Source organism: Rhipicephalus microplus, chromosome 8, assembly GCF_043290135.1.
Source record: "Rhipicephalus microplus isolate Deutch F79 chromosome 8, USDA_Rmic, whole genome shotgun sequence".
NCBI lineage: Eukaryota > Metazoa > Arthropoda > Arachnida > Ixodida > Ixodidae > Rhipicephalus > Rhipicephalus microplus.
The window spans coordinates 7,376,491-7,404,046 of record NC_134707.1 but is presented as its reverse complement, the minus strand read 5'-3'; the positions used below and the strand labels follow the sequence as shown (position 1 = coordinate 7,404,046).

Here is a 27,556-nt window from a genome sequence, read left to right as displayed (position 1 = left end):
ACAAACGCGTTTGACCACCTCTCAGCCTCAGTTCCAGTTGATGGTGCTTCTGTACTGACAATTTCTTACGTCATTGAAGTCAAGACTCTAGATGACTTAGTAATTCTTTTGCAAATGCATAACTATGATAAAAATTGTTTAAATAAAGTTACACAACAGAAACCTACATAAATACGCGTCCTGGTTGTAACATTTCAACCACACTTCCCAGAAATGCAGTTTTATTCATTACATTCATTATTAGTAGTCATTAAACGTATATGTATACATATTTCGTTCCACTAATAAAACTTAATGTCAAAAGATTGGTTTCCAATGTTATTGCTAGCAGCCAGATCACAAACGAAAAGGATTTTTCGTTTGTGATCCAACGACTTTCTATGACCTGGAAAAAAACTGTCTTTCGAAGTTAATTACGCACTTCTTGCTTAAGAAAACAAGCCATGAGTGCGTCAGACAGATCTCAGCTGCCTCGCATAAGCGCAGTCTTTGATTCGAAGATAAACACACTGGAAAGTTCAGCGGGAAGTTCTAATGCCAACTGCTTGTCACTGGACACTTACTTAACTGCGATGTAAAAGACAAGGTCTCACTACGAGCGCGTCAAGCCGTTCTCCACAATGTTCAGTGTGATCATAGTACTCGTGCTGGCCATTGCGGGTGAAGGTAAGAACCACTCGTTACCGTCAGCAATGTATTTTGAAGTCGAACATAACGAAACGAATTTTAAGTAAATGGGTGCTTAGGTACGTGGGCTGGTTGTTTCATTAACTTTGTGGCAGAACAGCGCAGAACATTCGGGACAGAGCACTGTGTCTTGTACGTTCTTCATCCTATTGCCTGCGTTGTTCTGTCAAAACGGCTTCGTTTTAGTTTCCTGAATTTTTTGAGGTGCACCCGTTTCGAGACTCAACCGACGCGAGGCTACCTTGAATCTTCAGACTTTACTATGGAGCCTTTTAGAAGTATTTTGTCTACTGTGCTGGAACTGTTTAGAGTGTAGCGTTTGATCAGCGACCACAAAGGCAGCTCTGAATATGTTAGGCTTAAGTAATATTGTGGGGCTCGGGAAGAGTTCTTCCATCTGCGGGACTTTTCCTCTACGTCCACCGTCCCACCCCCTTATAACGTAGATCACCCTCTCTTCCTTTCCTCCCCCACTTAAAGAAAGCTTCGTTTAGTGGTTGATTTTTGCTGTTGACATGCTCTAGAATGCTGGTTATCGAATGAGCCACAAGTTCACAAGTACATAACTTTATCAATTTCCATCTACCCGCCACCGTAGTATGATGGTTATGGCGTTTGACTGATGACCCGAAGGTCACGGGATCGAATCTCAGCCGCTGCGGTCGTATTTCGATGAAGGCAAAGTTACTTAAGGCTCACGTACACATATTCAGGTGCATGTCCATTAAAAGAAAATCTGGAAGTAGAGATTTCCAGAGTACACCGGTAGAGTGTCCATGGTAATCATATCGGGTTATTGGCACATAAGACCCTTACAGTTGTCATTATTATCATAATTTTATCACCCTTACGACGGGTGGTCTTTTTTGTATTGTATGCCTACCTTAGTTCACAGTTAGTGAGAAACAACGGCCTAGGTGAATGGCTGTAGGCCCTTCCTGGCTGTTCAGAGCTGTGTAATTGATTGATTAATCGATTGATATGTGAGGTTTAACGTCCCAAAACCACCATATGATTATGAGAGACGCCATAGTGGAAGGCTCAGGAAATTTCGACCACCTGGGGTTCTTTAACGTGCACCCAAATCTGAGCACACGGGCCTACAACATTTCCGCCTCCGTCGGAAATACAGCCGCCGCAGGCGGGATTCGATCCCGCAAACCTGCGGGTCAGCAGCCGAGTACCTTAGCCACTAGACCACCGCGGCGGGGCTGTGTAAGTATTTTTGTGTGCGTAAGGATGTGTGTGCGTTTGTGTGCTCATCGTCTGTGATAATGTAGCGCATTATGATACCTACTTCTCATTTTCAGAGAATAATGCCAGAAAATGGGGACACGAGAGAGGAAGGACACACTAGCGATTAGTCTCTCCATTATTATAGTTCTATGTTAGCAGTTTTCTGCAAGAAATTGATACTCGTTAGATACATAAGCTTACCACTTTGTTTTGTTGTGTTTACTTCAACATCACTGAGACCAAAATGTTCTCACGTTTTCCACTGTGTAACCATATTTGAACCTCGGCTGTTAACTCTGCACTTGACAGCAATGCAAGAACCGAGGCTGGTTTACCCACGCCTACTCGAGGAACGTTCGGCCGACGGAAGAATGGTGATGCACCTGCACGATCAACTGACGCTGAACCTCAGAAAGGCGTCGGTGGCGGCTCGCAACTTCCGCGTATTGGAACAAGAAAATGGACGCGAAGTGACTCATTTCGTAAGTACTATTCTTTTTCATTTTATCGACCGCTGCTGCTAACCACATCAATAAACGTTTTCGCAACGTGTTCTTCTGAAAGCATGACACGGCGTATCATGCAATGATTACGGCGAGCGCGGTCAACCACGTCAGCAATAACTTGATATACATGCGACGTGGCACAATCAAGTGTTACCGCCAAGGCTCACACAAGTTCCGTAGTGTTAGACGTGGTCACCAAGAAAAAGACAAACTAATACACTTCTCAGTATTACTTTAGTTAGTGAAACAGTATATGTTATCATTGCGTGGTAACAGGCAAACTCGTGAAATAGAAAGTCCGGTTCATTGTTCAATATTTCGGCATGCACATGGTTGCTGGAAAATGATTAATGTGCATGAATTTATAGAGACAGAGAGGATCAAAGCCTCTCAACAGTATACTATCATAACTGCGAAGCTTTCGGCTAAATTTCTCCAGCATTCTTTGATTCACTTGTTCCTTTCCCAGTGGAGCTGAGATGCGCTTTTTATGCGCTAAAGAAATAACGTTTCTTTTTTTTCCTTGTGCCTAAATGTATTTATGCCTGCCTTCCCTCATACCACCACCATTCCACAGAAACCAAGCAACCTGCATTACGAGAAAGAACTAATTAGCCGTGTGTTAAATGGGAAGAATGAGCAAAAAAAATGATAGACAAATGAAACAAGGCGTTACTTATTAAAGCGGCGCCGTGCATACGCTGAATCTCCTTAATAGAATCGCTGAAACGTGAAAACTACCTCATGTAATGATATGTTACGATGCTAATCTTCCCCTCGGAGCACAGCTCAGTAGGCTGTAGCGTGACTTATCTTGAAAGCTAACATAACCATGCTATACGACAAGCCTTTTCGTTATTCCTGCTCCTGGTGAAAGAGTACATATCAGCGACAATGATTTTCGAGAACAATCTTATAATCCTGAAACATCAATGTGTTCGGCTACAACTTTTCTCTATAGTATGCATGATAGAATGACGATCACTCAGTAGTCTAAAGCCAATAAAATCTGTATGCCACTATCACTAAGCATTGATTTAACAGTTCAACGGTGAAGACCTCGAACAAGATCTGCACGAGGACGAGAAACAATTTGCCAGTGTGCACGTCAGAAGAATAGATGGCGGCGTCGAAGTTGTGAGTGTCAACAATTTTTATCCTACCATAAGACTGCACACACACACGCATATTCAGTCTACTGCGTCTTTTAGTGAATGTCAAGAAGTGTAAAGCGAAAGTTCATAATTCTTGGAATTGAAAGTTCCGAAACTACAATGTGGTTGTAAGGGACGTCGTAGTGGAGGGGCACAAAATTTTTGACAACGTAGGGTTCTTTAACGCACATCTAAAACTAAGGCGTCGGGCATTTTGACCTTTATTGAAAATGCGGCCACCACGACCGGTATTCGAACCCACGACTCAGCTGCCGAGCACCGTATCCACAAGACCATCGTGGCGGGTATACAGAAAAAGTTCAGAAACCACGGTGGCAATGCATAAATGGCCGTGCAACGCAAATGAAACGATCAGCTTATTCGTCTTCTCGTATAACCTGTGCACTTGTTTGTGGTGAACTACAAAAGGCCCAGTGCTCCAAGTAGATCATCAGTGGTTAAGTTTGCTTTGCTTATCTGATTGAAATTTCACATTTTCAACGTCGATTAGTGTGCGCATGACACCACGGCCACTTCAGTTCCTCGCTTACGTGCTCTCGCCCACTTTCAAATTAAAACTCTGGGTCAAGTTACTGCACTCGTCTGGTGCCCTTCTGTCCGTGTTGTAATTGTGCTTTACTGGGACTACCTCAACAGGCTCATATTCTGGTTAAAATACAAATAACAGGAATAAAGTATTTTGCTAATAGGTGCATTACGAAATAGGCAAGATGTCGGAGCGGGCTAGGTTACTTTAATTCGCTGTCACCTGTTTTGTTTTTTCAGGTATTTTCACTACTACTTAGTTTTAGTTCGTCTATTCAGCCTAGTGCATTGGCTGATATGATTATTATGTCATGTGGCAGGTATACAAAATATTTGTGCATTGCTATAATGAAATTGTAGTCGTAACTTAGCGTTTGTCCTAGTTGTCACAATTGTCCCCTCTCTATCTTCTTGCGCTTCAGCTGTGACATTACAAAACAAAACTGCAAACTCCTTCATATTAAACGAGGACTGTTGCATGTGTAAATGATAAATTAGCCAGTATTCAAGGGATATTGCCATAGGGCATACATACGAGAACCCAAACATGATGCACGCTGCGGATTTCGTATTCCGTTGAACACTTCGTTAACATGGTTGAACTCGTCGTGGCCAGGCACACTGGCGTTAAATCTGACTTAATTTACACTCTATAAGAAACATTGCTTAAAGATCACTATTGCACAACGTTGCCCTGTCACAGTGCATTTTAATTGGTTCATTTCAAATAAAAACACAGCTTGAATACCAGATTTTGACAGTTATTGGTCCCATAAATAACAACTGAAAAATTCAGCAATGTCCACTAGGCGGACATTAATTAAGATGCGAAGCTGATGGCTTACAAAAGTAGCCTACGCTTTGCCAATCATTTTAGATGGTTGAATGAAGTGGGTTGAATTAAGTGCGTGATACAAGTGACAGGAGTGGCGGCCGCAGTAGTGTGTGTTGTCGTGAGTTTTGCATATATAGAGTGGTGGGAACAGTGGCACATCCCTGTGGTGGCATTTTCCTACTTTATGTAGCACATACCCGTTTTCCATCTACGACGCCTGCTGGACACGAAAGGCTCGACTAAAAATGGCTTCGTTGTTAAAGAAGCTATGTGTCCAAGTGAGAAACGTATCACATGCTACGACGAAGCCTAATGCTGCATAATGCGATGTTACTCGCGTCGTGCCTTGCAGGAAGGTGTGGTGGGACCACGCCACAGGATTGAACCTGTTCACACAATGGAAAGATCTGAGGAGGGCCTGATCGCCCACATGATACACGAAATTGAAATGAAAGATATGCACGACATTGCGGTGGCACCGATTGGGAAAGGTAAGTGAACAAGTGTACAGTCTAACCGAAAACGTACATGATTTAGCGGAATAGGCATAAATGTAAATTCTTTTTTTTTGCTTTTTCACTCAGTTAGTAAACGAAACCACACGCATTTATAGTTACGATGAATGGTATATCGGGTCTAACACCAAGATCCTCTTTCAATTACACTGCAGGAAGGAGCATGTCCGCAGGACAAAAACACTAACACTGGATGTAGGGAAAAAAATATTGAAGAGCCCACTGAAAAATAAAGCTAGATTGTGACACAGTACTTGTGAAGGCATATAAAGCAAGAGACAAAGATGACAAAAAAAGTCACCGAAAAGGGGTGTTTAAAAAGGGCAGTGTATTCGGTATCTAGACAATAAGGCGAGTTCGAAAGATGCTAGAGTGAGATGACAAGTTGTAAAAAAAAAACGACATTTATCATAGTGCTAATACTGATATAAAAAAGTCGTCGCCTTTCGAAAGATGCTAGAGTGAGATGACAAGTTGTAAAAGAAAACGACATTTATCATAGTGCCAATACTGATATAAAAAAGTCGTCGTCTTTATCTGTGCGAAAACTACTTTCCTTGGCAGCTTTTTGTGGTAAAAATTTGCCACAGTTTTTAACTATAGTGAATAAAAAAGTGTTCGGCGTAACACGAAGACATCGTAGAGAAATTAATATGTCATGAATTCAAGACGCTTATCTGCTGGCCAGAGCAGATGTGGTACTTAAACATGTGGACTTCAAATAGTAAAAAAAAAGCTCGAACGAAAGTGCTTTTTTTTTTCAACTAATTCATGCCACAACAGGAAAATCTCACTTCTAGTATATTTAGTACGAAGTTCCATCACTATACTACGACATAAAAAGTGTTCATTTGTATCTAAGTTGACCTCGTGTGTGACCTCTTGTCTACATTGATATACTGCGGTGCAACGAGGCATAATCAGAGCTTAAAACTAGAAAATCAACCTATACAGACAAAAGTGGTCCTGTAACATAGCAACTTCAAATGAGGCGGATTGCCATTTTTCATAATACAATCCTTGCTTTCGTGAGCACACATGCATTCAGCTAGTATAATATGCTGAACAGTGTAGCCAGGTCTAAGACTAGCTATATAACGAAAAAAAATAGACAAAATCGGCCCCCAGCGGTAAATGTATCCAGGATTGGCGACGCTTCGGTGAGAATAACTGCTGCGTTATCATTTATGTAGCTAAATAGAAGTATTAATGATAAACCGAATGTTATGTCCCAAACTACGATATGACTGTGAGTGAAGGTGTAGTGAAAAGTTCTGGAAATTTTGAACATCTGGTGCTTTTTAAAGTGCGCTCACATCTCTCAGCACAAGAGCCTCCATCCTTTCACCTCCATCGAAATGTGACAGCCCTGGCTAGGATTGAACCCATGACTTTTTTCGCCGAAAGTGTCACTAAGTACGCTATGAACACTTTAAATGCAGCACTTCAGGAATGTAAGCATAATGTTTTTGCTGAACTAAGCAATCCTACCGTTTCGGATTACGAAGTATTTGGCGCTGTTGGAAAAATCACATTATTTTCCCGAATCTTGCGGGACGATTGTTAGAAGCAGAAGTAACAGCCTTTTGGCGACAATAAAAATGAGTACGCCATTAGTAAATTAAAAATCGCAGTTTCAATTGCTACTCAAGCGTTAATTGTAGCGTTTACCTTCCCAAATATTTCTTGTGTAATGACGAAATGAGTACCTAATATTTTAGTCGTGGTGCTAACATGATCCCAAGAATTAACAAGAGCAGTTCATTGAGCCTTCAATTTCAAATTTGGCGCGCTAACAAATCCTGATTTTCATGTTTGCGTGAAATGGCAGCGCAATGTCGCTTTGAGCAAAATGTAGTGGGCGTACTTAAACCATAGGTTAACGTTACCGAAGCCTACGTTGGGGTATTGCGAGTGCCAAATTGAGAGTTGGAAGCAGACAACACGCGATTACTGCCGTGTTTTGGCGTCACACACTGGAACGCCAATAACCACGACATCACCTGATAACAACCCTTCGGCGGAAATCGAGGAAACGCAAAGTAGCCAGAAAGTACCTAAGTAGACAAGACGCCCTTCTGCTGCCACCAGCCTTAGATAGCCGAACTGCCGCAAAATACTCATAACTGCCAATTCTGACTCATATAATCACTTGCTCCAGGAGTAACGCTCTGCCTGCCTATGTATAGCCTTCAATTCTTTTCATTTTCTCGCCAGAGCACTCACAAAAGTGCGTAGCTGCTGGCACATTATCACTCGTTTTTAAAAAGTGCAAGTACTTTTCCCTAACATTTTATGACGCATTTTAAGGAGCTGTTTCAGACGTTTGTTCGCATTTCCATTTCAGGTGCTCCGACTGTGAGTGAGAGGAATTACGGCAGCACTCAAAATGTTCCGCCTTCTGTCACGATAGAGCTATTCGTGGTTTCTGATCGGCCCCATCATCAGCACTTCCAAACCACGATTCAACTAATACAATACCTGTGCGTAATGGTGAATTCTGTGAGTAAATTTCATCCAGTCTTTCCTTTGGAATTAATTTATCTTCTACAGAATGTATACCGATTCTTTCAAAATGACAAGCCTTGAATACGTTGGTTCACAGAAAGGAAAGAGAATTATTTCCAACTTTTAATAAATAATTAGGTTTACTAGAGCATAAAAAGCATAAAAAGCATAAAAACGGACAGCTTTGCTTAAGGGGTGAAGCAATAAATGCGATAGAAACAAATTATACTGTATACGTAGCTTGATCTTTGGTATTCAACAGTATCAGCTAATTAATAATTCTTGCGGCAAACCAATTGGCATGCACAATAACGTAACGTAACAACTCACTGGTTTAACAAAACATGAAATCCTCAAGAACGAAGCGCTTTGCGTGCCGTCAGTTCCCGAAACGTAAAGCAGGCGCCGAAAGCTCGAAAAGTGTGCGAGTCACCTCTTGATGCCTGTCGAGAATTCGCGCGCGCCAGTGACCGCGTCCTTAGAGCAACACACTCCTGCCCCCTACCCCGCCCCGGACCTCTTAGCGTCCCTTGATGCACTACACGAAAGATGGGCGGGGCGTTTTCTCATTGCTTGAAGAGCAATCGACGTCAGGCCTCGCACGTGGGATGATGTTACCACATGCGTCTACCATGCGACGGGGAGGGCCGGCTCGCTTCATACCCGCTCCAGCTTCATTCGCCGCCAGTGTTCGCTAGCTTTTACATATCATTCGAGGAGTGCATGTGATTCCATTTGGGCTCTATATAGAAAATCATGGCGATGAAAATGCCGGTGCCAATGACGATGGTGCAAACGCGCTGTGTGTGTCAATATAATCGCATCGCAACAAAGGAATTAATCCACTGACCACTCATCATAACTCGAATAGAGCTTATCACACATGGATGGAAGTCCTAAGGTGCACTACTCAACGCGCAATGGACCACTCCCACATTGGGACCGTCAAGCCAAGCCCCACCATCGCATCCTGGGCCCTCTGGACAACCCAAACTTGATCCCCGACATCGGGAATCTTGATAGTAGATATTGTAAAAAACAGCGCAAGAACAGGAGACGAACATAAAGACACAAAAGGAGCGCTCACTTTAAAAAAAAATTATTTTTCAGAAACACACAATTTGTAGCTCTAACATATCAGTATAAAGAGGTGTTCAATTCCTGCGCCAAAATTCGGTTTTTTAATCAAAAGTGTAAGCCTGTCGATCAACTCAGCTTCTACAATCTCACGTTTGATCTGTTCCCAGAGCCTGGAGACAACACTCGACATAAAACGGAACGCCCTCACGGCGAGAATAATGATAAGCTTGAATTTTCTTTGCTCAAATTTGCTGACATTGTAATTGCGCTCACATGGTCTATAATTGAGACACCTGCTCGCCTGAACTATGCATACAGTTCGCTGCAAGATAACGCTACACCATGTACAGCGTTCAGTGTGTACGAAACAAAGTTATTCTTGTGTTTATTATTACACTGTCGTCTTTTATGAAAGGGAACACATGAGCGCGTGGCCCACGCTCTGCGGCGGCTGCTGTTATGCCAGCGAGTCCTCGTCAAACGTCCGTGCCTCTGAAAAAGGCAATCTGGGTCAAGGCCAGCCCGCAGTCCGCCTGGCGCGATCACCTCGACGGCGTGAACACGCGCGGCGCCCCTCTGGCCCATGTGCAGTGAGTCAGCTGCGCACGTGACAGCGAGCCGGCGTCCGCGTGTCTGGTGGTCTGACGCATGGCGCGGCGGACCCCATTGGCGGAACCTGCCCTGACGACCAGCGGCGCTTCTGATTGGACATTTTGGTTGGACCCGGTGTAAATAAAAGAAGCCCTGCGGCGTGTCGCGATCGGCGGTCCTACGAGAGAGGAACCCCCATGTCGGAGAGCCGACATGTGTGTGAGTCAGCGGTCTCAGGCGAAAGGCTGATCTATGTGTTACAGAGGGGAGCTCGGCTCTTCGAGTCTCTTTCGGCCCCAGTGCCGAAATTGTAACGCCTCTGTATATATGCTGTACATAAACCTTGTTTAACTCACCGTCGTCTCGTCCGCTCGTCTTATCAGCTCTGCGCAGAAGCAGTCGCGAGCTGATAAACATACGCTACCAAACGACTGGTGACCTTCCCGGCGGAGTTGAAAGCAGTGGCGCCTTGGGACCGTGTTGGCATCGCCGTCTTTCGCAACAGAGGTGGCTTCGGCGGGATCGGTCCGTCTTTCGCAACAGTGGTTGGCAGCTGCGGGATCGGCCGGCGTCAGCGACATCGGTGCGGTGAGTGTCTGATGTTTTCCCCTCAGTTCACCAGACTACTCTAGCTCAGGTTGTAGTAGTTTAGAGAAGGGCTGTGTGAAGCATTAGAGTGAGCTTTGATCGTTTCAAGCCAAGTCGAAGCGCTTTGAAACCAAAGTTAATGCGGAGGGAGTAAACACGGGAGTGTGAAAAATTGCTTGCGCGTCTTGCTAGTTGACTTATAGTGGGTACGGCAAGTAGATTCTTAACAGGGGCAAACAGCAAGAGGCTAGTGTGAACGATGGAGAACCTTAAAGTGAAGGAACTCATCGAAATTTGTGAGGAACTCGGCATTACTTTGGGCCGTGCGAAACGAAAGCAAGCGATCCTTGAGATCATGAAGGATGAGGGAGTGTCGGCTGAGGAAGTCGATGAGGCCTGGGCGGATATCAAAGCACGCCGCGAGGAGGCCGAAATGCGAGAAGTTCGTGAACGTGAGGTAGCCGAGAGACAGGAGCGCCTAGAGTTGAAACGACTAGAATTGGCAATTCTACAGTGTTCGCAGGCGCCTAGCGTAGCTTCTCCGACGATTCAGGTCAGCGGTTTTAGAATTCGGGACCAACTGCCACCGTTCGTAGTAGGCGAGGACATGGCGAAGTATCTCGTCAAGTTTGAACACGTCTGTGAGCGAAATGCTTTGGAGCGGTCTCTTTGGGCGCGGAACCTGCTAGCTCTTCTTCCCGGCGAAGTGTCCGACGCGATAACTTGGTTGTCGAGGGAAGCGTTTGAGAGCTATGACGAGGTTAAAGAAGTGCTCTTGAGACGTTATAAGTTGTCACCCGAGGCTTTCAGGCAAAGGTTCCGGTATGCTAAAAAGGGGAATGAGTCACACGTGGACTTTGCGTTTCGTCTTAAAGCCGATTTGATTGAATGGCTCAAGGGCGAAGGTGTTTATGACGACCGCGATAAAGTGGTGGAATGCGTTGCATTGGAGCAATTCTACCGCTGCATCGAGGAGGATGTCAAACTTTGGCTGCAGGACAAACTTGGTGAAGTACAGCTAAACAAGGCAGCAGAGTTAGCTGAGGAGTATTATACTCGCCGAAAGTTGCATAGCAGGGCAGTGCGCGTTGAAAAGGATGAAAGAAAAGAGGGCTTTTCAAAGAAACCTGATCAACGGAAACCCGCTCCGCACCGTAATTTCAAAAAGGACCCGTCTCTTACGAAGGACACTGTAGAGGAAGGGAAAACAGAAGCGGAAAAATCGAGTGAGGTTTCTAAACAACGCACTGATACCACACGGGCGTTTGAATCACGAAAGCCACTAATCTGCTACAACTGCAAAAAGGAAGGGCACATCGCGATAAACTGTAAGCAAAAGTTTGCTTTTGCAACAATTAGAGAATCGGAAAAGAACATGCGGTTGTTGGAGCCGTATATCCAAGCAATTAGTGTGAATGGGAAAGCGTGTCGAGCACTTAGAGACTCCGCGGCAACCATGGATGTTGTCCATCCTTCATTGGTGTCTCCGGACGACTTTACAGGAGAATGCGCGTGGATCAGGCAAGTCGCCGAGGAGCAGAGTGCTTGCTTACCAATCGCCACGGTTGTCATTGAAGGCCCGTTCGGTAAGCTTCGCACCGAAGCGGCTGTGTCTGCCGCGCTTCCCGATCGTTTTCCTTATCTCTTCTCCAACAACTCAGAGCAGCTTCTCAAAGAGCAGGGTAAATCGTTCTTCCCCAACTTAGCGTACATGGCCCTCACGCGATCGCAAGCGCGGAAGCTCTCGCAAGAGCTTGACCTTGTTCAAAGCGGTGAACTCTCAAGTGACCTTGTCGGCGGGTCGACGGAACCTCAGAGAGGAAACTTTCCGCGTGAGTCATGTGAGCAGTCGCGCGAGCGGCCCGTCGCCGGACCGACCAGCGCGGTTTCCGTGGAAAGGGGAGACGACATGGCGCCATTGGATCAGAGGGAGAGGGCTGCAACGCTCTCGCCTGTAGCGGAAAGTTGGAGCGAGCTGCCGAGAGTTGATCGAGAGACGCTCATTCGAGAGCAGCGTGAGGATCTCTCGATTGAAGCGCTAGTGGAAAGCCAGAAAAACACGGCAAAAGTGGTGTCGAAGGAGCGCTACGAGAAATCGGGGAAGAAGCGCACTTTTGAAGTTGATAATCAGGTAATGCTGCTGCAGCCGTCCAAAAGGAACAAGCTTGAGGTTGATTGGGAAGGGCCCGCCACAGTATTATCGAAGCCTTGCGATTCAAATTATGAAGTGAAATTAGGAAGGTGGCCGGACAAAATTTACAACTTGATGAAACCATACGTTCAACATCAAGCGGTCGTAAATCTGTTGTTGAATGCTTCAGTGGAAGAGGAAGCAGAAAATTTGAGTTCTAGTGAGGTAATCGAAGGGGGATTGAAAGTAATCCGGGAGCAGATAAACCTAGAGCCTAGCTTAAGTGAAGGAGGACCTGAGAAAGAGGACCTGAGAAAGATCGGTTCCGAGTTTGAAGACGTGTTTTCGGACCGCCCCGGAAACACGAGGGTGATCGAACACGATATCGAGCTAAGCGGTGAGGAGTCAATCCATAGCAAGCCGTATCGTTGTTCCCCTGTGCAACGTCGAAAGTGTGAGCCGCTCTTGGTGCCGCATAGGTATCGTCGCCTAAAAGTGGCCGGTTACTGAAGTGGAGCATGTTGCTCCACAGCGCAACTTTGTCGTTCGCTATCAAAAAAAAATAAAGGAAAGGTAAACGCTAATGCAGGTGCATTGAGCAGTGCGTTCCAGCTAATAACTTCTCAACCTTTCGGTTTCTGGCTGGCGATTCGGGGCAAAAAGTTTGACCTCATCACGACCTTAGCTGAGCGCTCTCGTTTAGAGTGAACTCAAGGGGCCAACTTTGTGGTATTCTAATTCGTTACGTTGTTGTACGTGGGAAAGAAAAAAAAATTTTTGAGTTGTCATTTTAAGAGTCTTGTGTCCCACATGTGCCTCTTGATGTAGAGGGAACAAAATTCCGATAGACACGTAGATAGGTATATGTTGTACTATACTTTGTCTGGTGTTCTGTTGGGTGACCGAGGGCACTTGCTTGTGTCGTGTGTTGTCTGTTGTCGAACCGTTCTTAGCAAGTTGCAGAACCATCGACAAGTGCTGAAACCGAAGATGGTCAGAAGAGACGAGTGAAGCTGGTCAGCAAGTTGTGGCGACAAGCCAGTGGAGCTGGGATCCGTCGTCAAAAGTGGGATGTGTTCCCGGAACAGTTTGGAGCTGTATTCTCCCCATGGCCCTGGAGGCGAACCTGGAGGGACCTGGCAAACGAGCGCACCTGACATCCGAGCCCCGTGGAAGCAGCTCGTCTTTCCGGTGCATTGTCTGGCGGCGGGGGTGCTGTTATGCCAGCGAGTCCTCGTCAAACGTCCGTGCCTCTGAAAAAGGCAATCTGGGTCAAGGCCAGCCCGCAGTCCGCCTGGCGCGATCACCTCGACGGCGTGAACACGCGCGGCGCCCCTCTGGCCCATGTGCAGTGAGTCAGCTGCGCACGTGACAGCGAGCCGGCGTCCGCGTGTCTGGTGGTCTGACGCATGGCGCGGCGAACCCCATTGGCGGAACCTGCCCTGACGACCAGCGGCGCTTCTGATTGGACATTTTGGTTGGACCCGGTGTAAATAAAAGAAGCCCTGCGGCGTGTCGCGATCGGCGGTCCTACGAGAGAGGAACCCCCATGTCGGAGAGCCGACATGTGTGTGAGTCAGCGGTCTCAGGCGAAAGGCTGATCTATGTGTTACAGAGGGGAGCTCGGCTCTTCGAGTCTCTGTCGGCCCCAGTGCCGAAATTGTAACGCCTCTGTATATATGCTGTACATAAACCTTGTTTAACTCACCGTCGTCTCGTCCGCTCGTCTTATCAGCTCTGCGCAGAAGCAGTCGCGAGCTGATAAACATACGCTACCAAACGGCTGGTGACCTTCCCGGCGGAGTTGGAAGCAGTGGCGCCATCGGGACCGTGTTGGCGTCGCCGTCTTTCGCAACAGTGGTGGCTTCGGCGGGATCGGTCCGGCCTTCGCAACACTGCCTATAGCACCATCAACCGGCAGATTCAGAAAGCAAGTTCGCTTTTGGTGGCATCACCCGTTGCGAGACCGGATCGGGGGCGTAATCTGCAGCAGCTCTAGTCCACCGGCCTGGGCTCATTATTTCGTTTGCCAAAAGATGACGCAAAAAGCGGATGGGCTTTGACTCTGCCCTCGGTTCATGGCACTGTATGCAGCCGCCGCAGAGCGCATGCAGGCAACGGGCTCACGCTCCTTTTCATAAAAGACGACAATGGATATGTGTGTTCTTTCGTTGCTCCTGCGCCGTGATCATCAACGACTAGCTGACCCGATTTAGCACCCTTGTGATCATATATTTCCCCCCCCCCCCACACACACACACGCACGCACGCACGCACGCACACACACACACGCACGCACGCACACACACACAGAGGGAGAGAGAGAGAAGACCGGTTCAATCAAGCCATACTATACTTTAAAAAATTTCTCATGAAATTTTAGTTCAAGTGGGACAATAAATTTTTCAGTGTCGGGGCAATAAGGGCTTCACACAATAAATGTTATTCAGGACTAAAACGTAACATTGAGTTATGCATGTTCTTGCACGTATGTATAGGTCTGTAAAGTTTGGAGAGAGCACTGGTTACACTCCAAATCGTACATGTGTGTGTTAACGCGGTGCAGTATGGCTTATTACATATCAGACTACTACTTTACAGATGAACTTGAGGTATGCTGACACCGAGTCCCCAAGAGTGACGTTCTTACTAATCGGAGTCCAGAAAGACGAAGTAATCATTTCTTTTTTTTTCCTTGCATGGATAAACTGTAACATATTCTGTGAACTTACAATGACTTATCTTTTACTTTTTTATTCCAGCATAGCCCTTACAGAAATGGCAACGATAAATATTTGGAAAGCTCAACTTCTCTGGATCGGTTTCGGTCATATGCCTATGGCAAACGACACCAGTTTGGTAATCCAGATGTGACGTTCCTAGTGACTGGGTGAGTCCTTCTGACAGTTTTCAGCCTTTTTTTTTTCTAATGAGCTAGGTTCTCTCGCTTATATTTGCCGACTTTGTGCTTGCGCTCAGATGATCTAGAATTGAGACACTTGTCCACTTGGCCTACGCACAGTTTGCCGCAAGATAACGCTACACAATGTGCAGCGTGTAGCAGCGTTGGGAGCCCGAGTAACAGCTGTATAACTAACGTGAGCACATCTTATTCGTCCAGGTACGATGTATACTCTACAGGAAATGGTGGATCAAAAAGCACGAGTGTGTTAGGTAAGTCTATTGAGTTCTTTAGTGACAATCATAAAAACAGGAACGGCTAAAGAGCTGCTACCACGCTTGCAGCGATGTCGACTTCGATATTTATAAAATCCAGGTGCCTGATTTTATTTCACAACTAGAAATTTTGATGAAAGCAAGTGCAGAAATTACCAATCCGACATACAGCTGCACTATAATAATTGCCCCATAAATATGATTTTTAAACGAGGCAGTGACCTGAATGAGTAGGCAGATTAACATCCATTGAGCAAGTCCTTTGATACGACGCAGAGAATGACATCACCAATGCTGCTGCCAATGGTGCGCGCACTTGTGTGTGACGTAGAGAGTGAGGTAACTGACAGCCAGTCAATGGAGGCCGTTATCAAAACTCGTAGCGAAAGGTTTTTCATTTAGCCAGCCATATACAGATTTCGCTGAAAAAAGAAAAAAACTTTCTGCTTAAGATCATCCCGCTCACTCACAATCGTGGGTGGCTTCTTGCCCTCTCCCTTGTTATACTAATCCCCTTCCTGCTTAGCTTTCATCGTGCTCGCTGGTACAAAAGGAGAGAGAAAGCGCTAAATGCATGCGGCAAATCCTTTCAAATGTGCTCGAACTTGACGGATTTCACAAACTATTGCGGCAGTCTATTGGTGACGCCATTATTTATTCAATGACGTCATTCGACGATTATTTGAGAAAGTTTTGCCGGACCCCTTTGGTTGTGTTTCTCAGGAGACCATACGTTTTCATTGCCTAAAGGGACTGTCTAACAAGGTCGGAGCACTTCAGGCGGCCGGTCTATCACGTGCTGTCGTATTCTGTTATTCTTGCTGTTGTCGTCGCTTGACACAATGCAGGCAAAACCACAAACATAACAGAGCAACCTGCAGCATACTAATCAAGCCAAGGAGAAGTCTTCTTCTTTTCGCTGTTCAAGAGCTTTGACGATGTCATTAAAAGTGGAGCATGTTAGGAGCCTGAACCAACGTGGGAAAATCAGGTATAAATATTGAAAAAAACAAGCAAGTCAGAAATTCAAGGAAAGAAAAAAACGAAAAAATAAGAAGACTGAATTAGTAGAAAAAAAGAGAAAGAAAGACTGGAAGAACTGGGCAATACAAAAAAACTGTTTGATTCTTATTTTATAGTAATAAGTAAAATACTAAAGTAAAACGTGTCCTTATAGCAGTAGTTTACTATTTACTGTACACTGGTAAAAGAGAGTTTGTGCAATATCTATTGGTGTTTGACAGATGTAACACCGCTTAACGTGGACGCATCCACGTTAATGCTTAGTCATATATCTCCATTCCGACGACTAAAACAAACACTTGTGGTCATAGGTGAGTACTGAACCAGGGAAAGTTGATATGAGAGCCAGAAGAACGTGACTGATTGGACGCCGAGCTCGGTCTAAGGTTGCCTACTCGCAGCATGTTGGAGTTATTGAACGCCACAGCACGACCAGAGGGAAACGCAATGTGCATTGTGTTTTGTCTGTTTGCCCGCCACAATTTTTCGAGGGTTGAGCGTAAGCAGTGACCGAGGAGCTTTTATAGTACAGTCATGGCCACGTCTGTGTAGACTCGCTCTCTGGATTTCATGCCAACTGGTTGTGCACCCGCGATCTCCGACGACAGCACAGGTCTGGCCGACTGGGCTCACCCTACGCCATCTCCTGACGCCGACGAGAGCTCTCGTTGAGTGGTGCCCCGTCCTCGGACTCCTGCGGGCAGTGGTTATAAGAAAAAAAGAAGAGAAAAGTGAGCCACGTAACTGCCTGCATCAGGGTGCGACACCTCAACAGTAGCTCACAAGGCGTGCTGGTGAGGAGGAATTAAAAGGATGGGATTAAAGGTATATATATATAGAGAGAGAGAGATATGCGCTGGAACAGCGCATATCTCGATAGGAGAGATAGGAAAGGAGAGATAGGAGAGATAGGAAAGATAGGAAAGATGGAAACACGGTCACAGGAGTCCGAGGACAGGGCACCACTTGCGAGAGCTCTTGTCTGCGTCAGGAGATGGCGTAGGGCAAGTCCAGTAGGTCAGAGCTACGCTGTCGTCGGAGATCGGCGTCAGAAGAGGACGTAGGGACAGCCCAGTCAGCCAGAGCTACGCTGACGTCGGAGATCGCGAGGGCACAACCGGTCGGCGCAGAATCCAGTGAGCGAGTCCGGACTCCTGCGACCGTGTCCGTCTTTCGTATCTTCTCCTTACTTCCGGAGGTCACTGCCCCTGCGCTATGCTCTCTCTTTCCCCCTCTCTCTATCTCTATACCTTTTAATCCTATCCTTTTAATCCCTGTTTACCTCCATTTATTGTGAGCTACTGTTGAAATGTCACACTGTGATACAGACAGTTACGGGGTTCACTTTATCTTCTTTTCTCTCTTTTAAGAATCACATTAGAGCGCGCGCGCAGGCAGTTTTTGCTCCGCAGCGCGAAAGCTTGAGATAGTTTCGGGCAGTGAAGTGGTGTATCAGGATCATTAACGTACTAGTCGTGAGGCTGACGACACCAGAGCCCGATACTGCCACAAGGTTTAGTTAGCCCGACAGAGCAAAAACCGGCTGCTTGCGTGCTCTACACAGACGTGGCCGTGGCTGTACATCCAGATGAATCAGACGCGTTGCCCTATCCGCTGCCGATCTTTTTTTTTTTGTATGGATGAGTGTTATGAGCGACAGCAACGCCGCCTGGAGGTGTGTTTGGCGTTGGCAAAATTGCTAATGCTCCTATTAGAAACACGCCGAATGAGACGGACACTTACCCCCGTATTCACAAACGCTCGTTGACTCGATTTTCACCCTTCACTTGACAGCGCTGAGCACTGCGCCACTTCTCAGCTGAAAATGACGCTGCGCTGCTCGAGAATCGCACCACATTATCGCTGATATGCAGTGACTTGCCGTGCCTAGGGAGGGCGCTTCCATCGGCTTTCTCGAGTGAAGGTGAAGCGTTGAATGGAGGGACGTTCTAGAATATGGGGGTGAGAAACGACGCGTTGAAAGAACTAATCGCAGGTGCCACGGTCACGATGCATTCCTTCACTTTACCGAGACTGCTGCGAGAGCACAGTGGTAAATCTAAAAGGCGTATTTTTAAGAGCTTGAAGTATGTGATCATGGCGCAAGGGATGGCGTGCCCAGTATCTGCTGCCACGAACCCAGAAGTCACGCGCTCGACTCCGGATGACGGAACTTTTGTAGCGTTAACTACACTGGCCTCACTGAGCCAATTTCGCGTGGCACTGGTCTGCGCATGCGCAATGATACTCCGCCGCCGCCGCGCGCTCCTCGCCGCTGGTGTGCGCGCAATTCGATGCGCTGCGCAGACGATCAGTGGGGTCACGCACCGGAGCCGGCACCTCCCTCGCACTCGGCCGCGGCCGCGCGCGACTCGCCGCCGCCGGTGTGCGCTTTCCAGAGGAGTGCCGTCATAGCCTTAGTAGACATATGGACGCGGACGCGCGCGCCTTCCCTGTGGAGTCGCCATCTGACACTGCGCAGGAGCCTCTTGATAGCGCCTATGACTGGCGTTTGCCACTGTGGTATAGCCATGGAGAAGGAGAGTGCAAATGCTGCTCAATGGTGCAGTAGAGCGGAGAAGCTTAACTCATCGGATCCCGAAGTAGTTGCCCGGCAAAATAAATATACATGTGCCACATAATACGTATACCGTGTGTGTGTCATTGGAACAACTGTAAGCATGATATTTTGAAAGCTAAGAATAATCAGCTGAACCTTTGCTAACGCTACGTATAACCTGGCATAGCTGAGCTAAGCCACTGCCATTTTTCGTCGTCACTTCCGTGACAGAAATACGTCATTGAAGTTTTGTTGGGCCCTGGCTTAAAATACGTGTTAAAAAAAGTGATAGAAACAAAAGCTGCCAGCTACGCACTTCTTTCAGGCTTCACACACCTAGTGTGAAGCTGCCTGAATTCATTCTTTTTATGTTTAGTGCGCACCGTGAAATGCATTAAGCGTATTTTTCATGTCAGAGCTCGGTGAACTTTTCACTGCAATTTTGCAGGAATTGGTTATGTTGGTGGCCTGTGCACCGAGCACTTTGTTGCCCTCGGCGAAGACAGCGCTGGTCTATACACAGGAATGCACACGCTAACGCACGAGTGTGGACACGTGTAAGATTTAACACAATACCCTTCTTTTCTCTGCATCGATTGATTGGGCCGTGTCAACGATTAAGTCTTCGAAATAGGGAAAAGCAACTTCTCATTCTTCTTTCATGTCTGTTTACGTACGTGTAACTTGTTTTTGTATGTAATACAGGTAGGCCGGCTTACATTTTAGCTTTATTTTTATCTAGTATTCAGCTCATTTTTATTGAAATAAATACCATTTTATTTACTTGTAAATACTGGTTGAATCATCACCGTTTCTTTGTATCCAACAACTCGGGCATTCGTCTCGCTACCACATAACCATGTGGTGTTTGATAGGCGCACAAAATAGATTTATTGATTTGTGGGGTTTAACGTCCCAAAACCACCATATGATTATGAGAGACGCCGTAGTGGAGGGCTCCGGAAATTTAGACCACCTGGGGTTCTTTAACGCACAAAATAGAACAGTTAAATGAACATATATATTTGTGCCTAATGCAGTTAGTTATGCTTAACGGGAGGCAATATGCATTATTCCGACTAACTTACACAGGCAAGACATATTTTAGTTCGCTTTGAAGATAAAAATGTTTATACAAATGAGAAAACTAGCAGCATAACTCTGTCTTTAATCTATCCGCAAAGTCCGCGTGGCATGATTAGTTTTACACCTTTTTCCCAATATGTGCGTTTGATTATTTCAACTCAATATAGAAGTTCTGAAAAGTTGCCAGAATCTTACTGTTTGTTCTTCCTCGTGCCACGATCTTTTCACTTTTTAGCCCATTTTATGCTTGTTGCCATAAAAAATGCAAACCAGCGCTTCTGCGCTACTAAACCAGCCACTGAATCAAAGTAACGCTGCTGCACTAGAGATGTCATCGAAGTGGGAATCGGAGAATGTGGTCATTAGACATTCTTAATTTGAAGAAAACTACCTTCACATGTGAGAAAAATGTTCATGTTGACTTTTGTGTAATGGAGAAATGATTTTTACCTTACAGTTCTCTTTTTAACGATCGTTTTTAAGAGGCCCTATAACAGACTTTCAGCGTTTCTATTGTCAGATTTTTAGTTTTTCGACCGACAAATACTGCACCAAATGGCTGCTATGTTGATGAGCAGGAAAGACTGTAATTTATTTTCCCAGAATTATGCTGTACCTATGCGTATCCGAGAACATTAAAAAAAGCTTGGACATGGACGTCGGAGATGGGCCTTTTTTTTTCTTTTTTTCTCACTAATTTGCGTTTCCTTATTCACCTTTTGGGACGCACAGTCGACGATGAACTTTCGATTGGTTTTCTTTTAGGCTTGGTGCCGCTCATGACGAGAGCAGACCAACGACATGGATACAAGGGGACCCAGGGTCAATGAAATGCCTCTGGAAAGAAGGTTACATCATGAGCTACGTCGATGGCGGAGTGAAACATCATCATTTTTCGCAATGCAGCTTGGCGCAAATTAAAAACCTCGTAAGGTAAGACGTTCTGTTGAACTCTGTTCCATTGTATGCGCTTCCAACGCCTGTAAATGATACCTATAAATCACGAGTATAACAAAACCCATCTAGGCAGGAAACGACATGACAACGCTGAAAAACGTACACCCACCACAAGGAATGATTTATACCACTGTGGCTTTGCGCTGAACGAAACAAGTTCCATGGCTCATTTTACGTGCAATGCCTTGGCTTAGCCAGCCCCTTCTTTAATACAGTGCGGATCAGAATCGGTATACATGATTCCACTTTCATGTGGCCGTTATTACGTCGGGAAAGCTGGCCGGTGTATGAGTGACGTAAATTTTTGGGAGCACCGAGTGGTAGTGCACGCGATGGCCGAACTTGGACACCTGGCAGACCATTCTATGATACGCTCATGTCAACCGTGATATGTAAAAAGAAAAAAAAGAAACCACTAGTGCTGCGTAGATTTGCAACGCAGAAGGAGAGAAAAGTTATGAACTTCTCGTAATTAAAACAGAAGCTGACGCATATGCTTGCAGTCTATTGCTGGCTCTCTCTAAAAAGGAGTTTGATTATCTTCGAATAATTTGTTACCGAAGGGTTTTCCAATATATTACTATGAGTTTAACGAGACTCTTGAGTGCTTGCGGTTACTGATTTGTTTTTATATGTCATATGTAGATGCCATAAAGTCTTGTTGAAGTCTAGTGTGGTCCCGTGTTTCCTCTTGTCATCCGTGTCTTTTTTTCTTTTTCGCTACTAATCATGACCTGTCCTCTCCATAATTACGGCATCGTTAAAAAAAATTTTTGCAACTGCATGTTTGTTGTATACTCAAGCACAACTGCAACACTACAGATAATTTTAGAGATCCGCATGGCTTAGAAGCTCTTTTGTGTACTTAAGTCGCACCGGCAATTTTTTATTTCGTCCTCATCTAAATCGGGCCTCTATGGCCGCTAATTAAACGTGTGCTCAGATGCTTTGCAGAGCGAAAACATACACGCTATGCCCCGACGACGGGTCGCCTTTGCCTGCCTCACGTACAGGGTGAAAATGAGCCACCCGCAGGGCGTGGGTACGAATCCCGGCTGCGGCGGCTGCATTTCCGATGGAGGTGGAAATGTTGTAGGCCCATGTGCTCAGATTTGGGTGCACGTTAAAGAACCCCAGATGGTCTAAATTTCCGGAGCCCTCCACTACGGCGTCACTCAAAATCATATAGTGGTATTGGGACGTTAAACCCCACATATCAATCAGGGTAAAATGAGCCAACTCACACCTTTCGAACGGTCATAGCGCACCACCGCGATAACTTCTGGACGTTAAAGGCAAGAGCAATTTCGAGGTTTAAGCAGGAGACCACTTCTCTACCCTGAAGTCTTTAAACTTCGCAGTTGTATTCATAGACACGCATGCATACACAAACGCATGAACGTAAAGTATGTGAAGGTGTGCTATGAGAGCACGATGTATTTCGTGGGTGAATCGGAGTGAGATCTTTCTTTTATTGCTGACGTATGATTACGGGATAGCAAGTAACGCGTGGCCATGCTAAGCTCTAGTACACGCGTTTCATTCCTGGCGAATGCGGCTGCAGTTGGATGGGAGCACGTCACAAGTAAACGTGCGTTCTTGGCTTAGGCGTGCTGTCAGTAGCCCCTAAATAATACGGAGTACCTCGTGAATATATAGTGTTTTTCGCACGTAAAACGCCAGAAAAAAAATACTATTCCAGGTCTCTCACCTGCGCGGGAAACCTGTAGCTTTTTCAAATTTATCCCCGCCCCTAAGGCTTTCGTGGTAAAGCCGTTCTCTTAAAACACATTGCAGATTGCGAGGACCAAGCTGCTGGCAGTTAGGCAACACGGGACACACGAATGATGGAGTATATCCCGGCATGGAAGTAGCGCCCAATGCGTACTGCAGGCACGCTTTTCCCGACAAGGAAAACGTGACCGCTGACATGGTGAGAGTACTTTTTCGCTCAAGCTGATTCCTCTCAAGTGGTTTGTTAGACCAAGAACGAATTACAAGTATAACTGTGCATTACTGTTAAATGAACACGACCACACGGTACTTTCACTTATTTGCACAATACGCAACCACATTGGGAACAAAAGGAACATAACAGCTTTTATGAAATTTATATCATTCTTATAAGGGTACCCTCAGTCGAAGGCCCAACTGGTCTTAGGGGCTCGTTTAGCCTGGTTGATCAGCGTTTGCTGATTGGCCAGGCCAGAGCGGGACAGCCGCGCCTCCAACTGCTCCCTCGTAGGTTTTGGTGTTATGTGCGCGTCTGTCAGGTGTGGATGACGCTTTCAGCAGGCCCAGATAAGTTGGTATAGTTAGCGCGAGCCTTCCTCCACATCAAGAGCGGGAATTTCGACGTCTTTTTAATCCCTATTCCTCTATCCCCAGTGCAGGGTAGCAAACCAGACGCTCATCTGGTTAATCTCCTTGCCTTTCCTCTTCTTGTTTCTTACTCTTTCGATAGCACGCCTGGGACATAACTTGGCGTGTAGTCCTTTCAAGTGAGGATAAAGCCCGGTGTGATTCTTTCCCAAAATCATGACCTCTTCTTGTCAACTATAACCCTAGAGAGTGACGAGATATTTGCTTGGTCATTAATGTTTTACCAGACAAGTGTGCTGCCCAAACGTAGATGTCCAAAAGAACGTAGAGAAAATAGATGCCCAAACGAACGCTTACGGTAACACTCCAATAATGCCTGTAATGGCAAAGAAGGCTTCCCGGCGTTACACATGCGCACGTATGAATACACTCCACAGCGTCAGAAAACCACAGTTTTGTATAATATAAAAGATAAGCGCGCGCGCATAATTTGCGAGGCTGGGGAAGCGCGTGCGTATGCAAGCCATCATGCAGTTTCATTGTTTGACAAAAATCTCTGCTTCTAGGGATGCGAGGGTCGGCGCAGCATGCCACGGTGACTGTTGATGTTTTTAGTAGTTTCTTATCTTTGCATCGGTTTTCTTTATCTTCTTTTTCAGTGTTTTTGCAGTTCATTCGGCAATTAAAAAAAGCTTTCTTTTCCATAAAGTATCAGTTGAAAGTCAGCGCTTATTCCTTCTGTTTCCTGTTCATGACAGCGTGTATTCTTCACACTGTTCACCTCTTAAGTATGCATAACCAACTAGCCTAGTCACCTGGTTTATTCCTTGCGCATTTTTTGTCAAATTCGCACTGTTGGCCGATTACGACACAACTAGTTCCCCTAAGTGTTTGTATTTGTACTGGTGCACATACATAGACATATGCGAGCGTAAATGTAAAAGAGTCAACCGCCCCCCCCCCCCTCATATTGCTTCTGGCTACGCCCCCAATATACACACTGTACCAATTAGCTTCTGATGTGCCTCCCAAGCTTCCGTATGTTATCCGTATGTTTCCGTATCAGTTTCCGTATCAGTTTCCATATCAGTGCTCAGTTATCTGTATATTTATATCTGTAGCAACCAAATGCCATGAAAATCTGCATCACTGTTCCCTCTCTATTTTTTTCAGGAGTCAGATAGCATGAAAAAGTGTATGGTGAAGTGTCAGTATCCAGAATATCGCCGGGTTTGTTATGGCCGTTGCTTTATATATGTCACGACTTACTCTCTTGAACTGCATGCGCTTGACTACATGCCCTGCGGAGGGAACCAGGTAAGTGACAAAGTGTTGGCGTAGAAACACTATGTAATTCAAACGGGCATGCTCCGTGCGCAGAAGCGTTCTATCGGAAATACAAGTAAAGTATTTTATACAGCCCTAAGTGCATCGCAACTTATGGACTAATCAATTCACCGTGAACACTACACCACGAAAAGTGCTCCTCGATTTATGAGCAGTTTACGCTGTGTACAAGTATAGCAGTTCTTTCAAGCAGAACAGTGCTCATAACAGCAATGTCCCTGGAACGTCCTTGTATTGGGAAGATTCGTGGATGCAGGAGAGGCGTCCTGGTAGGCCTGATTCTGCCCAGCAATTACTGCGTCGTCCGAATGCAAGCTCACTGGCACGCGAGTAAGTTTACCACAATTAAACGTGAATCATTACTAACTTCAATATTACGAAACTGTTGAAATAAAGAAGTATTTCCATTCATTCAATTTGAACTGTACAAAACATCGCGTATTAACAGCGAAGTTGTTTATGACCGAGGTCTTCCGGGACGATCGGCGCCACGCTGTTCTCAGCTCCCAGTGGACACGTACCACAAAAGTTGGACAAGTTCCACTACTGACACCTGGTACTATACGCGAAGCAGCTGTCTATAGTTAGCTGCCTCGTCGCGGTGGTCTAGTGGCTAAGGTACTCGGCTGCTGACACGCAGGGCGCGGGTTCAAATCCCGGCTGCGGCGGCTGCATTTCCGATGGAGGCGGAAATGGTGTAGGCCCGTGTACTCAGATTTGGGTGCACGTTAAAGAACCCCAGGTGGTCAAAATTTCCGGAGCCCTCCACTACGGCGTCTCTCATAATCATATGGTGGTTTTGGGACGTTAAACCCCACAAATCTATCTATCTATGTCTATAGTTAGCTTATACATAGTGGGTATGTCCCACGTCCATCCGGCAAGCGTCCCTGCTCACCTCGAGTCCACTAAAATGAAGGAAGTGTTTATCTTATCTGATCATTCGTTTCTTGGTCAATCCTCCAGAGTGGGTGGGAGCCATACATATATGCCATCATCATCATCATCATCATCATCATCATCATCATCATCATATAACCCGAACATCCCACAGACCACGTACCTTACAATAAGAGTAAAATCAGCATTCATTAACCTGTGGGAGGCAAAATAATGTAATCAAGAAGTCCGGTGGTGGTCTTTCTTGAATGTTCGGCGATGGCTGCAAGCCGTGCTCTTTCCACGAGGATAAGCTCACTTAACTGTACCGCGCGTTGCTCGCATGAGCGAATTATATACTTTTGTGTGTTTTGTTATCGCTGCGCGTAAAGCAACAAGCATGAGAAGGAGCAAACGCAGCAATCTCATAGTTTTTTTTTTTTCGAAGACGCAACTTTAGACAGTGAAGGATTGGTTTTTTTCGCGTGCGACCGTTATCGATGATGCGCGCTTATCAGACAAAGTGAGAGCAAGTAGTTCGGTTCGGTGAACGTGACAGCACCAGCGAGCCACTCCGCTGGGCAACATCCTGAGCTTTTGCCGACAGACCAGAGTGTTGAAAATGCCTCAACAGCTTCGATTAGAGCGGTTTATTTTTCGCCTTCACTGTCCGTTCAACAAGCGCCATTTTCTCCTCAGCACTCATTTCTTCATGAAACGCGTGGAAAATGTCCGCGTTAAGCATTGAACCTGTGTACTGCGGGCTTTTGGGCTGCACGATGCTTTCTCCAATGCCCAGTCGAACACGTATAATCGAGGTTAAATAAGTTCGAATCCCGGCTGCGGCGGCTGCATTTCCGATGGAGGCGGAAATGTTGTAGGCCCGTGTGCTCAGATTTGGGTGCACGTTAAAGAACCCCAAGTGGTCTAAATTTCCGGAGCCCTCAACTACGGCGTCTCTCATAATCATATAGTGGTTTTGGGACGGTAAACCTCACATATCAATCAAGGTTAAATAAGTTGATCCCGCATGATATACTAATTGGAGACAATGCAGAATGGGCATGATGCAGCATGGCTAAATACGGTATAGATACAATCCACAACTGATAGTCCACGTATATAGATGAATTGAGTACCTATTTTCTCACGACCACGAATTAAACTGTAAATATGGGAAATGTTAGGACAAGGGAACTCGTTCTTTGCATTTACAGATCTTGTTTTGACGCCCATTAGTAGAGAATAACGGTGTTTGCTTGGAGTGTAAGTTAAAGATAATCGCCCGCGAGAGGCTACCAGCACTGCACTGGCGTAAGCCACAGCTCAGTGTTGTTATATGAAAGTGTAATCTGTCTTTTTTTTTAATTCTGTTCATTTAGGTTTGCATTCAAGGTGTTTGTGGGGAAGGAAAAATTGTCATGCCATCACAAAAGCCAACTACAGTGACGGTAACTGCTGATACTGAAGCAACAACGACGACAACAACGACGACAACAACGCCCACCACTGCCAGCACCGAGTGTCACTGCGACTGTAGCACTACAGCGTCTAGCACACAAACACGTGCTTGGAGGGAACCTACATCTCTGCGTACAAGAAGGCCTCGCCAGGTCGGCAACTGGTGGTGGCGTAGTAAAAAGTAAATGTCCATTTCAACACAAATAATAGGGGCCACAGTGAAGTGTTGTATTCGGTACATAACCCAACGAGTGCCGAAATGGGGCAATCAGAAGGCAAGAGTGATCCTCCTGCAATACAAAGATATTCAAGACGTTTTTTTTTTTGTGAACAAGACAGATTTTTAAATAAAATTCCAGAACAGTGA

At 45.8% G+C, this 27,556-nt stretch overlaps 1 protein-coding gene across 1 annotated transcript; it reads left to right on the top strand.

Moving 5' to 3' along the window:
* The first annotated feature begins 521 nt into the window (after window positions 1-521).
* On the top strand, window positions 522-27,556 carry LOC119164056 (venom metalloproteinase BumaMPs1). Its single transcript, XM_075870907.1, has 13 exons — window positions 522-666; window positions 2,233-2,405; window positions 3,474-3,566; window positions 5,317-5,455; window positions 7,827-7,981; window positions 14,979-15,050; window positions 15,140-15,267; window positions 15,499-15,551; window positions 19,586-19,694; window positions 20,989-21,156; window positions 22,978-23,113; window positions 24,676-24,819; window positions 27,111-27,556. Exons 1-13 carry the CDS (start codon window positions 621-623, stop codon window positions 27,372-27,374), a joined length of 1,680 nt encoding a protein of 559 aa, XP_075727022.1. The 5' UTR covers window positions 522-620; the 3' UTR covers window positions 27,375-27,556.

Excerpts from the sequence above, each read along its gene's own strand:
- LOC119164056 (XM_075870907.1), top strand. The coding sequence starts at position 621 with ATGTTCAGTGTGATCATAGTACTCGTGCTGGCCATTGCGGGTGAAG. Across the intron at positions 5,456-7,826 it reads GGTGGCACCGATTGGGAAAG|GTGCTCCGACTGTGAGTGAG; the intron begins GTAAGTGAACAA and ends TTTCCATTTCAG. Across the intron at positions 21,157-22,977 it reads CAAATTAAAAACCTCGTAAG|ATTGCGAGGACCAAGCTGCT; the intron begins GTAAGACGTTCT and ends AACACATTGCAG.